Source organism: Anas platyrhynchos, chromosome 2, assembly GCF_047663525.1.
Source record: "Anas platyrhynchos isolate ZD024472 breed Pekin duck chromosome 2, IASCAAS_PekinDuck_T2T, whole genome shotgun sequence".
Taxonomy (NCBI): Eukaryota; Metazoa; Chordata; class Aves; order Anseriformes; family Anatidae; genus Anas; species Anas platyrhynchos.
The window spans coordinates 135,104,668-135,118,192 of record NC_092588.1 but is presented as its reverse complement, the minus strand read 5'-3'; the positions used below and the strand labels follow the sequence as shown (position 1 = coordinate 135,118,192).

General features: G+C 38.6%; 1 protein-coding gene across 3 annotated transcripts in view; it reads right to left on the bottom strand.

The window, feature by feature from the left end:
- CDK6 (cyclin dependent kinase 6) overlaps nt 1-13,525 on the bottom strand; it is a 140,861-nt gene that overhangs the window by 82,998 nt on the left and 44,338 nt on the right. For all 3 annotated transcript variants that reach the window (XM_038174908.2, XM_027450782.3, XM_027450783.3), the window contains exon 4: nt 2,322-2,489. In XM_038174908.2, coding sequence (XP_038030836.1) covers nt 2,322-2,489 — 168 coding nt within the window. The remainder of the gene's footprint in view (nt 1-2,321; nt 2,490-13,525) is intronic.

The window sequence follows — 13,525 nt, the reverse complement described above, 5'->3', positions numbered from 1 at the left end:
AATGGAGGAAAAAGGAAAGAAAGCAAGCAAGAAAAAAAAAAAAAGCATCAGCACACCAAAGCAGCTAGCCAAAGATAAAAGTTGCATTCAGAAAAGGAAAACTCATGGCCTAACTGGGTCAGCTACTACACATTTAGTAAGTTTCTAACCACTACTTGTTCTGTAAGAGCAATGAAGACTGACATTTCAAACCACACTACATTATCACGTTGCAAGTAGGGGTCCCCTTTGGTTACTACGCACATATACAACAGTTGGTTTTGAAGGTGTTAAACACTAGGCATTCAAAAATAATACATTTTTAACTTAAAAAGACATTATTTTTCTTAGGCCTGCTGTCAACATGAAAATTGTATTGGCACTCTGATTTTGCTCATAGTTTTTATTTTTAAATAAGAAAATAATAGTAGAGTAAGTTCTAAGTGTGAAAGCCATTATCCAGGCCTACATCCATACACTTTATTTGGCCTTGGTGGCTGAACAATTTTAATACTCTCTAGCATAGCTGCAATTACAACTGCATGATTGTGGTAACACAGTGCTAACTTGCATGTGGACGACCTCAGCCTGAAGAACTCTTGGTCGCAGCAGCGCTAAGGGTGCTAGTGAATGGGTTTTGAAACACCATTTCTAGCTCCCAAGTGTTAGGTACTTGAATATATGTGCATCTTTCACAGAGAAGTTCTAGCAATGTTCTCATCCAATCTGGCCTTAGTCTGGTTTTGCCTTAGTAAATATATCAGTATGTATCAGCACTGTATTTCTGGGTCTTTTGACACACCTTTGACCCTACGCAGGCTACATGATCATAGACAAATGTCTCCACAGTTTTGTAGTTGCCGTTTCCTCATCTTATGCAGACCTATTCCAAAACACCTTGCTGGCAGCCTTAGAGAACTCCAAAGTTTTAGATTAAAAAATTTTATGGATCAATAGAAATAATCATTGAAGCTGTTACTGCTTCTGACTGACTACCAGGAAATGAAAAATTACAGCAATTCAGGAACAACTCTTCTCTCCTTTTCCTCAAAGGTCTGTTTTGAGTTACAACATAATCAATCTTCACTGACCTCAGCTGAGAGATTCTTTCAGCTTTGGATTAGGCTACATCCTACAGGCAATGAAAAAACCCAACCCTAAAACACACGTTTACATATGCTTTGTGTGAAGAGAATACTTTCCTATGTTTAGCAAGATGTTGATACTGTTTTCTGTTGCTTCCTTCCTTTGGTCGTGCTGAAGCCAGAACCCAGGATGCCATTGTTAGTTCACAGACCAGTGATGAGACTCTTACAGTAACTAATAATAACAACGGATTGCTTTTTACCAATGTGAGCCAGGCTAATTTCTATGGTACAATGTAAAATGCAAAGTGCACTCCTTTCAGTTTCCTTTCTCAGCAGTACTTCTTTTCCTGTCTTTAGCATAAGTGATACTGCCATGGCAGTTTTGATACTCAGAACAGAAAACTGAAAGAAAAATAATAATGACCAAGTAACAAAACCAAATGACATCCAACACGCGTGTGGCATCGTTACTCTTCAATACACCTCAGATGTACTGTGCCAAGCTAACAGCAGCTGGTTCCGGAGGCAGGGCCAGTAAGTGTGGAAATGGTGTCAAAAAGTAAGGAGCTGGCAGAGCTTTCCTACCAGCTAATGCAGTAGAGGGCCAGACCTTCTGGGACTGAGCTCTGGTCTGAGCCAAGGACAACCTGGAGAGCTCCTGGGAGAGAGGCAACGGTGTCAGGTGGCCTAGAGATACTGGAGGTGCTCTTTAACAGCTGGCTTGGGGAATAGCTGTGATTTTGGCTGCCAGGTCCAGTTGAGCTGTCTCCAGTCACAGTTCTATTTGGAACCAATTGCTGACATATGGGACCAAGCACTGAATCCATAATCACAGAGATGGAAAATCAGAGGCATGACAGTGTGGCATTTTCAAAAGTATCTGTATATTTTTTTCAGGCAAGACTACCTGAGCATCAGCAAATAAAATAGCTAACTTTTCACCCTCTGTTTTTAATGTGCAAAACCAGCCAACATCACAACAGAAGCAAGACCCAGAGAAGTGGGGGTTTCAGAAAACTAGTGCATACCTATCCTTCAGTAATCAGTCATGATTTAATTTAGAACCAGTAATCAGTAATCGATTACTTTTACAAAGTAACCACAACAACGTCAGTCCAGGTTGGAAAGCAATAGTTTTTACAGACTCAAGCAACTTAGAAGAGATGGTTTTAGAAGCAGAGTTATAATACAGGACCACAGGGACTAAGGCATACTGCTGCATTAAAAGAAAAACAAAAGCCTCCAGAAACTTACCACTGAGGTAAGAGCCATCTGAAAACTGTAGATTCGTGCAAGGCCAAAGTCAGCTAACTTTATCTGCCCGCTGCTGGTTACAAGGATATTTTGGGGTTTCAGGTCCCGATGCACCACACGATGTGAATGCAGAAAATCCAGTCCCCGAAACAGCTGAAGCATCATATCCTAAATATAAGTAAGAAATCAATATGCAATTATCAAGACAAGGCAAACAAGTAAACTCCCTGCCATAATCTGCAAAACTAATTTAAGTAAGTATTGACCTGAATATGTACACAGAAGATAAAACCACCTATTAATATAAAACACACAGGATGTTGCTAGAACCAGTTGACTTGAACAGGTGTACTTATCGAGTTAATGTATTGTTTCTAGTTGAATTAGTTGAGGTTCATTGATAAAAGTATAAAGGCTGGTCAACACACTTAAATAGCAAAAGCATGTCTGTAAAACCCAGGACAACTTTGAAAGAATGCCGTCCTAGTAAGAAAAATACATTGCAGCTTACGGTTTTTGCATCTGACAAATGTCTGCTTTGTCCTGCCCCAGTGAAGTGAAATCTTATCATTCACTTCAATAGGCACAGGATCTGTTTCAAACCGAAAAGCTAATTAAATGACAGTTTTGTCAGAATTTAATGTTACAAAGGGGAAAAAGTTCACTTGATAAAACCTGTTCTATAGAATATACTGAAAAGGACAGAAATTACCTTTGGATCAAAGTTTAGCACTAAATCAGTGTAATAATCATAAGTAACCATTCTCATTTGGCTTTCTATTGTGTTACAGTGATGCAATTTTTTATTACATTTCCACAGCTGAAGGAACTATTTAATCTGTACTCATGATTTCAAATTAATCTTAGTAATGGGAAAGGAATGAACCAACAGACTCAAAGCTAGAAATCCCCAGAATTCCAAATTAGAAGGATACTGTCAACTTGAAAATTGTATTTGCAAACCAGACAGTTACAAGGGGATGTTGCAAGAACTAACAAATCAAAAGGGATATAGAAAATGGTTATTTTCCTTGTGCACTTGACTTGAGTTTGTAAAACTCAGTCCTGTGTTTACTGGTGACATATGTGCTTTCCATAAGCCATGCAGTAGGCTGTCCGCCAATCCTGTTATTAGCAGTCAAAATGATCTTGAAGAGGTGGATGGCATGAAACATGAGAAAAGGGAAGAAAGGTGAACTGAAGTCAGCACTTTTGTTCTTTCTATGGACTCCTCTAATGACCATATCACAGGAACAGAAAAAACCTTGACATTTTTTCAAAAAAATACTCAAAGCACACTATTAAAAGGAATGCTATCTGCAAATGGATTTAAACAGAACTCAGAAGGCTCAACTTCCTAATATTTCTTTAGCTGGATTTATTTTTAAGATACACTATGACATTGCTATATAATTTAATACAAAATTATTACTTTCATGTAATGTCTCCTGATCATCTCTACAGAAAGTGTTATAAAATGGATAAATATTAAAGCTAAAAGCTCTTATCTGACCTCTGATAAAACATAACTCTTTCAGACAAACATTATAACAGTGGACTGTTGATAAAGAGATGAGTTTTGATTTGAAGATCCAGATGATGGAGATACCACTATGAAACTATGGAAGCTGTAAAAACATTTAATTAATTATAATCACCTCTGAAGGATGGTGGTAAACTGAGCTCTACATTTCCTGCTGTCTGATGCCTTTAGCTCCCTTGGCTTCCCCAGATAAAACAGATCTGATCATTTTGATAACTAGCATAATAGCGTTTGCTTCTCTAAAACAAATACACAAAAGATATTGAATCCTCTCATGTTCATGATTTCCCTTTGCAATTCAGAAATATGTGGAAGAGCTAGGACTAGTTAGAGCTAGGACACAAGTTTTAGGCATCAGTAGAGTTAATACATGTTATATTGGGTCATACTGTTCTATTTTAATTTTAATTTTAATTTTAATTAAATCCCACAGTCTTTGGATCAGTCTTGAAGAGGTACCGAACATGCTAAGGATATTTAAGCATGTGGTTATCTTAAGTATGTACATAATGAATTTGGGTCTAATTTTTTTATTCTAGGTAGACATATTAACAGAAAAAAAAAAAAAAAAGAACTTAAGGATTAGTCATTAGACCCTGGCAAGTCCCTTTTTTTGTGACATTTCTTCATATTATTCATTTGTCAAGAATGTAAACTCATTCCTGCAGTTAACAAACATATCAAGATTTTTTTTTTCCTGCGACTCATGCTGTTTTTGTTTCATATTTCCTCCTCAAACTCAGTGGATGCAGTTCTGCTCTGCTAGTTGCAAGTTGCAAGCAATGTCTTCAGTTTCTAAATTCAGAGTCTTCATCCAGGCATGTGGAAAAAAAAAAGAAAATATTTGAAAAAGGAAACTCATATCTCTTTCTCTTCTCCCACAGGACTCAAAAGATGAATATAATTTATTGAAGCTCTGTTTACACACACCAAAGGGGATGTGCAGCAGAAAAGTGGATCAGGAAAGTTGAAATTAAGAAGGCATAAAAATGAAGAATGAAAACTGGGGAAAAAAATGCTATATTTCCTCTTCTGCGAAATTCAGATTTAGTTCATATAAGCTATTATTCATTCTGGATAGTTGATTATGCTCTTTTGTTACTCAATATTGTTACTCAATATTATACATAGGAACAAATTTCATTTCACAACTATCATAGAGGAACAGCCCAAAGATTCACATGTGCAAAGAAGGGCATTTTGGTGTAAAAAGACCATTTGCTATTTGCGATTCATTATTCTCCTGTTATTAAATTCTCAGCTGTCTAAGAGCGGAAAAACAAATCACACAAGAAGGTCTAATTATTATGTGCTTTAAAAGCATAATATCAAATTGTGCAGCTCAGAATTTGATATTTGTTTGCATAAATTATTTATTAAAAAGAGTATTAACAAAGTATGAACAAAAGGGAAAAACTTTTTTATCCATAATGAATCATTATCTTTGTGCTGTCCTAAAGCTTTGTCTAGAATCTGTTTAGGCCTCAGGTTTGGAAATTACTTCATACTCTTAGTAAACTACCTGCAAGAAATATCTAACTCAGTCTTGGCTATGTGTTTTTTTTTTGATACTGTAACTACACACACATTCACAATATGCTGACCTTTGCTAGCCTATTGGATAATGGCTGTAAACATGCACAGGACATATCACTACCTAAATAAATCAGAGTAATTCCACTTTGGAAACACATCCATTTTTTATTGGTGATATCCAGCATTATCCCAATTACCAAAATCTAGAAACAACGAGAAAGTCTTCACATGAATCAAGGACTAGTGTGTTGAATGTCTTCTGTTGAATGTCTGAAAAACTTTCTCTGGTACCTAGGGATACCATACTTTGGAATTGCAGTTCAAATCATATGTCAAATATTAATTGAAAAATTATAATTCTACTTGACAAACAAGAAGATTCATTCTTTAGCAGATCTGAGGACCAAGCTCTAATGAGTCATGCTCTAACTTCTGTCAGATATTCTTTGGATAATGTACATTTGCAAATAGACAAAGAACAGTTTCTGTTATTTCAGATTAGAGACTTCTACCATAATTAGAATATCACAAACCCTCCAATGGCTGTTGCCCGAGTTGAAGATACATACATTATTCCACTGTGATTGCTTTCAGATAATCACGGCCTTAAAATGTTTTTTCCCATTTCAGGCTGCATTTTCAACACAGTCTATGAACAAACCTAAAACATTTATCTGTAACTCAGTTGAAAACTGAGCTATTTTGGGATGCAATGAACAAATACACTTTACTTAAAGGAAAAATGTACTTCAGTTTTGTAAAAACTTCATAGTGGAAACAGAAGCAAAATTTGTAATGGAAATACAGTGTCTTTTGCATGTTCCACCACACATGACATTGGTGATGGCATTCCTTGGTCTGATATGTATTGAATATTACGACTAAATTACGATGAATTTTGCAAGTAGTGCCATATTATATCATGTCTCAATAACACAGAGAAATATCTGTATTTATGGTCACAGTCAGCTCCTGGTGCTAGTGAGGGTGGGGACAGGCATGGGTTAGGCTGAGCAGTTAGTTGCTGCTGCTTCTTCTGCCAGAGGTGGGCTTCACAGCTTTCCTCTCCTGACTCATGGGCTGGAGGAGCAGGAAGGCTTGATTTCCTACAGATTTTGTCCCCTCCTTGTTTTCTCTTGATCTTATGCTGTCTGCGTCTTCTGATCCATAAGTCCCTTCCAACCCACTGGTTTCCAAAACACCACTCTGAAAAGAATCACACCACCTTGACGTCCAGGTAACGACATGTGCCACTTGCCCGTGTTAACTTGTTGTCCAAGGCCAGACTGAGTCTCCAGGTAACTCACACAACAAAATAATTTTTATCTCTGTTCATTATTAGGCCAAATATACAACAGAGAGTAGTAAGGAAACTCTCACAGACAAACTATAACACACAACCTGCAGCACCCAAAATGCTGTTTGGCCTACAGCACATAGTGAAAGGTACAGAGGCAACTATGGATCTGGAGCACTGGTGTGGGGTAAAAAGGAAAATAAACCCCTAAGTCTGGAGCAGACTGTGTCCTTTGGAAAACTGGCTTTTAGAAGCTGTTAGCCTTTTTGCTGGGTTGGATCTTCATCACTTTTTGGGTTTGCAGCTTTTTTAAGCTGGGAAGGTTTAACTTGCTACATATTAACTCTCTTTGTGGTTCCTTGCTGAAAAAAGGCTCTAACACGTAAGAATTTACAGCTGACAGCTCTCAGCTTAAGTACCTTTTGTTTTAAATTGCATGAGATGCCCTTGCTCTGTCTGTCTAAACCAAAAGAAGATGATGGCATGGCTGTTGACCAAATAATTCAAGTACCTACTCAAAGGAAACTAAAAGTGTGTAATTGTTTTGGGTGCAAGTGACAAAGTAGCAGGGGGTGGCCTCTGTGAGGAGAGGCCAGGGGCTGCCTCATGCTGCACACAGCCAGGTCCAGTGGCCTCCCCCCAGGGCTTTGCTGAGACTCTCAGCCACGCTGGGGGTGTCTCTGGGAAAATGTATTTAAAACAGGGCAGAAAGGTCTGGGGGGAGAGAGGAGGAGGGAACAAAAGCGTGAAGAACAACAGAGGGAACACCAAGGTGAGAGAAGAGGAGAAGATGCTCCACGGCACAGCAGCAGCCCTTGGAGGACCCGTGCTGGAGCAGATGGTTATTCCTCAGGGAAATGTGGCCCATGGAGAGGGCCCATGCTACAGCAGGTGAAAAACGTGATGAGTAAGGTGAAAGGAGGTGAAAAGGAGGAAGGTGAAAAGGAGCAGAAGAAGGAGCTGTTAGGGACTGACTGCAAGCCCCTACACCTCATCCTGCTGCAGCACTCAGGGCAGGAGAGGGGTCAGGAGTGGTGTGGGACCTGGAAACAGGTGGGGGAAGGTGTTGTTTTACAGTGTTGTTTTAATGTTTGCCTTTCTGTTTCCTACTACTTAAATTAGTGGTTAAATACTTATTTTAATCAGCACTAAACTAAGACCAAAGCAAGTCTGTTTTGGCCATGATGGCAACTGGTAGGCAATCTCCCTGTCTTATTTCAGCCCACAAGGTTTCTCATTCCTGCTCTTCTTTTTTCTTTTATGCTCCCATCCCACTGAGGCTGGGGGTGAGTAGGGAGTGCCTGGGTGGGAGTTGGGTTGCTGGCCAAGGCTAACTCACCACAGTGGTGAAGATAGAGATGCTCAATTTTGTCCCCTTTACAGGGGAGCACAGGGCTATGCAACTGCAGGAAAACATCACGAATAACATGTCTTCAGAGAACACATGCATAGGTAACATACAGATGTGAATGGCTACTCATTATGTGAAGATCACATTTCCTCCTTGTTGACTAGTATGTAAAGAAAGAAAAAGCATTTATCTGGACTAACCTTATTCATAGCAACATGAGCTCCCATGACCAGAGAAAGTAAGCCTGTGGAAGTCCATTACTATATTTGCTCATACTACCAAATAAGAGCAACATGGTACAGATCTTGTCAACTACAGACAGACCCTAAAGCACAGGTTTATTTTTTTTCATGTTCCTGTGCAGTTTCTGTGCTAACATTTGGTAAAACACCACAATCTTTTGGGATCTCCTAATAGTTCTCCTGCTCCTCTGCGGAGTGTCTCACGCACCTGCACAACAACCTGCATCTTTCACCCAGAGATTCTATTTATTTGTATCTCATTTTTGTATTTTTGCAGAGCAGAATGGAATGTCCCCATTTTGGATGGCAGGTGTTGGGATACTCATCCTGAACATTTCCTGTAGGAGTGTTTGCGTAAGAGACAACTGCAAGCGTAAACAAAGGGGATGAGCTTTAGACAGCAAAGTGTAATGAATCAGCCAGGCTAGTTTGATGAAAAGGCTCAATGCCTCTCACTGAACAGCAAAACCTTCTCTGAGCAGAAGAGTAGCAGGATGAGGCCTCCTTTGTATAGTACAGGATTATACAGAACCCCCAACCATCAAATTGCTTTCATTTTAAAGGATGTTTTTTAAACATGCTGGAATTAAAGTTTAAAGAGTTCTCACATTCTCTGGGGCCTATTTTTGAAGCTGAATAATTACAGCACTTCTATGGTTATACTTTGTAACAAACAGTCAACATTAATTAATGCCAAAAAAACAATGGCATTCCTGAGGAATTACACAGTACAGATACATGAATAGCAAAAGACATGATTAATGTTGTTACACTGAATCCCAAAGGCATTAGTAATAATTTAGTGACTCCCTGTTAAATGCAGTGATTTTCTTTTTTAAATCTTGTCCTTACTCTGGTGTGGCAACCCATCACACCAGCCTACCTAGAACACTGTGACTGCAATGGTGGGGGCAGTGAAGCAATTTGTCATGGCCTGTGGGGCTGCAGGATGCTCTTCTCCATGCAGCTGATGCAGTGGCTGGGACACAGATCCCTGCCTTTGTGCCCTTTCCCTTCTCTCTCCTCTCAGGAGAAAACTAGTCTGATCAGTCTCCCTGCCCGGCATTCAGAAAGGGGAGGAGGAGGCTAAGCTCTTTGCCTTAACCCAACCACATTACAGACTCTCAAGAGTCATCCATGAACCATCTTAATATTTATAACCAAGGGTACAGATCTCCTACTTTTCCTTAGACTTGGTTACACTTTATCTCAGAGAAGTCCCGTTGCTTTCCATGGAAGTAATCACATAGGAAAGGTCGCCCCTCAGAAGACAAGACTACTGTGATATTCCTGCCAATTAACTAGATAGCACTAAGAGACTGTGAACTTCAAAGCATATTCAATTTTAGTATGGTCATTGTCAGATAGAGACAAATAAATCCAAATGACCTGTTCACTTAGTCTTATTTATCTACTTTACAAGATAAAATGTTCATTTTCTGTTCTTAGAATAAAATGCTGTGCAGAAAGAAAAATACAGCAAATTCATTTAGTGTATGAATAGCGAAAGAAACAGCAAAAATACCTGCTAAGCTCATGAAATGAATTGATCTAATAATGCATTTAGTACACTGCTACCCTAAAAGTAAATAATTTGTTGAAAATTAAATCACAGTTAAATTTATTTTAAAATATGAAGTAAATATTTGCATAATTATTTTTCAATTGTAACATTATCTTAATCATATCAATGATACTTTAAAACAGAGTTGATTAACAGACATTAAAAATATATTCTGATAATACCTCTTTCTAGTCTATTTTAGACTATTTCTGTAAGAAAAAATCACAGTTCAAATGAGTACTTCTGGATTACAAAATTTTTATGATGAAGAACCCTGCAGACATGCCCACTCATAAAAAGTATATGTCTGTCTACATGCATGCACGCATACATTTTAGCGTTTTGTATTTTGCCATTGGAGGCTTCCCTTAAAATGGAGGCCTGGATTTTTATTTTACAGGACTTTAAAAATGTCAGTTTTAATATGTCTGTTTTATCAGTATTTTAATACTGCCAGATTTTCATACTGATCTCAGTAGTTGTGAACTAAAAACCAAATTCAATATATGGAATTTGTACTTAACATCTGTGGGATACATATATATATACACCCATGTATATATATACACATATGGATGCATTTCATTTCAGACAGAACAAAATTAATTTTAGTGGCTATAAGCCTTTCTACTTCATTTTTTCATTTTATAGCTCAACAACTGAGAAGTCAGTTTGCAATACAGAGCTTTCAAGTTTTAATGTATCATCTGCTATTATTCATATTTGATGAGAAGGACTTGCAGGACTGAAAGGAAAACTACATAATTGTTGGCCTACTTACTGTCAGTGATTCAGTGTACCAAAAATTCCCATCAAGGTGGAACTACCAAGCATGCAAATGAGACATACAACATTTCCTATTTGGATACGGGTGTTTTAAAGAGAAAATACATCCAAAGCATATGAGAACAGAGAGGAACTTTGTTTTACTAATTTGATGGAAATTGGCAAATGTGACATTATTACCAAGATCTGTCTTGGACATGAATTATTTACAGCTGGTGAATGTAATTTTGTGATTACCAACCTTTTTTACTGTTCAAACCTTTCCACTCTTTGCATCCAGTAGAAAGATGAATAAAAGGCACAGCTCAACAGAATTCATAGATCTGAGTCTAGATAAGTAAACAAATAGAAGTTTTCCCCATGTCTTTGGGTGATGTCATCACAGTTTTGTACATCCCCAGATGTTTTCTGGGAAATTTCTTTTAACAGTTTTACTTTATTACAAGCTTTTCATAACGCTATATTGGATACAGTAATATCTCACAGTGCATCATGGTCTGACAGTTCTTACCCACTCTGTTCTTTTATTCCTCAGAACATCTGAAAAAGAGATGAGAACTAAAATAAACCAAGAAATTCCCCAAACTCTTTACTGGCTCACCTGATTGGTAAGCCAAATACAAATGACTTGAAATAGCATCTGCAGTTTGTGTGCATTAGTTCTGACTCTTCTGGCACATGTTTGGGGACTGACCTCAGTCAAAATTTAGTATCTAAGTGCTACACCAGAACGAGCTGGATAGCTCAGGCAGAACTGCAGTTTGAATTTTGGAGAACACCTTTCATATAATTTCAGCTGCTTTCAACAAGAAAAGCCAGCTTTCTTGCAGCAGATGCTATGAGCCTATTCCTTCTGGGCTAAATAGCAAACTTTCAGTTGGCTGAAGTCAATCTATCTGGAGCACTGTACGTACTCTCCTCTCTTTATCACCTCTCAGTAGAATTAATGCTTTCAGTTTTTAAACAAGATTTTTGATTCCTTATAATATGCTTAGTGTACACTTCTCTCATCTTGGGACATCCCCATTTCCTCTTTGCAGACTTTGCTTCTGCGTTCCCAAGCTGTATTTTGGGACATCCTAAGTGGATTGTCACTTGTGGCAATCTTTCTGAAAGCTCTCCTGATGTAATTAGAGAATTTAGTCTAACCAGAAAATTCGGAAAGCTGGATGTGGCTCCCTTCAACAACTTCATTATGCTTCTGGGAGGAGCCACACAGAAATCACTGTCTCACTCCCTGCCAGAGTCTACAGACAGTAAATTATCAACCATGGATGAGCCGATTTTCCTCCACACCTGTCCTCACAAGGAATATACCAACAAGCAAGACCCTCTCCTTGGAGAAGCGTGCTGCTCATTCAGCGCTACAGCTATTTACCAGCACCTTCGTGACGCTGTTGGCCATAATAGCTCTTTTTAATCTACTCAGACTCCGGGAAGGGTTAAAAATATGACATATGTTGACAGTTGACACTCCTCGCTAACAGGAAAGACACGTTGCTGTGGGGCCCAGATCTCGGCTTCTCCTTCCCTGCAGCTGTCTGTGGATAGCAGCTAATTGTATCCACTTGTTTAACCTCGGGGATAACGTCTGGAGGGGACCAAGTGCCACAAGCGTACTTTTTTTTTTTTTTTTTAACGGTCATTTCCTCTCTGGTGTAACTTGCATGACAGCATGTGACAAGCAGAAATTAATGGGGACACTGCTGTGCCAATACCTCTTGAATTGCTTTGACACTGGCTGCAGGCTGCCTGCTTGGCCACCCAGCCAAGACCTCACATGAAATATGGCAGGGGGCCCACAGCTCTATTCACTAACAAGCCAGCTGGTCAGTGATTAGAAAGCTGAAACAATGCTGTGCACATACATCAAGAAAAATGCTTTACAAACAGCTTCGGACTCAGGAGGTGAAGTCTGCTAGAAGAGTAAATCTGTAAATCTTCTGAGGGCTGCTAACTTAAGCTAACACCGGAGATAACATGGAAGGCCCTGGGAGATGACTGTCCTACATTATCACCTGAGCACAACAAGGGCTAGCCTCAGAACAAAGACTAGCATCTTAGCATCCTTAAAATCAAGTGCAAACAGCTTAGACCACATGGATCCAGGTCCAGAGGAGCATTCAAATTATGACAGATTTATGACAGACTACTCTCCCTACTGGTCTATCAACACCTTGGCAACATTGCTGACATTTCTGCGGAAATTCTCATTGGATTTGTCTGCCGGGTGCCATCAAGAAGGCTGAGATTTGTTTATACGCTGATACATAACAACAAAGGCCGGGACTTTAGAAGTATCCCAGGGGATTTGGATGATCAGATCTCCTACACCCAAGGCAACTTTGAACATCTCAGCCAAGACTTTTTTGAAAACCAACAAATCCTTGGCTAGACACAAAAGGCTCAAGACCGCTTATTTAATTTCTCTCTCTTTAAAAAAAAAAAGAAAAAAAAAATCCACTAAAAATGCAAATGTTCTCTACAAAACACCTGCATGACAACAAGAAAATAAGTTATATATATATATATATATTTAACCTAAGGAAAACAAAAGTTTAATAAGATCCTACAGGATTAAAACTCCAAACATTTAAAATACATAGACCTATAGACCTTGAGCACCTAATTCCTATGGCTCCTTCAATGATATAAACCCAGTCCTGCGTTTTCTGTTTAACAGAAAACTTGTTTAAACTAAGTATAACACAGGTCTGCTCCATTTCTTCATATGTAAAGAAAGGTGTTTTGTGGTATATAAAGATATTTAAGATCTCAAGGCACTGTAAAACAGGCTGGTGGGATAGCTGAGTCAATTTTGTGAACTAGAAATTGGGGTTGCTTCAGAGTTTGGACTTTGAGTCTAATTCATTTTGATTGCTAAA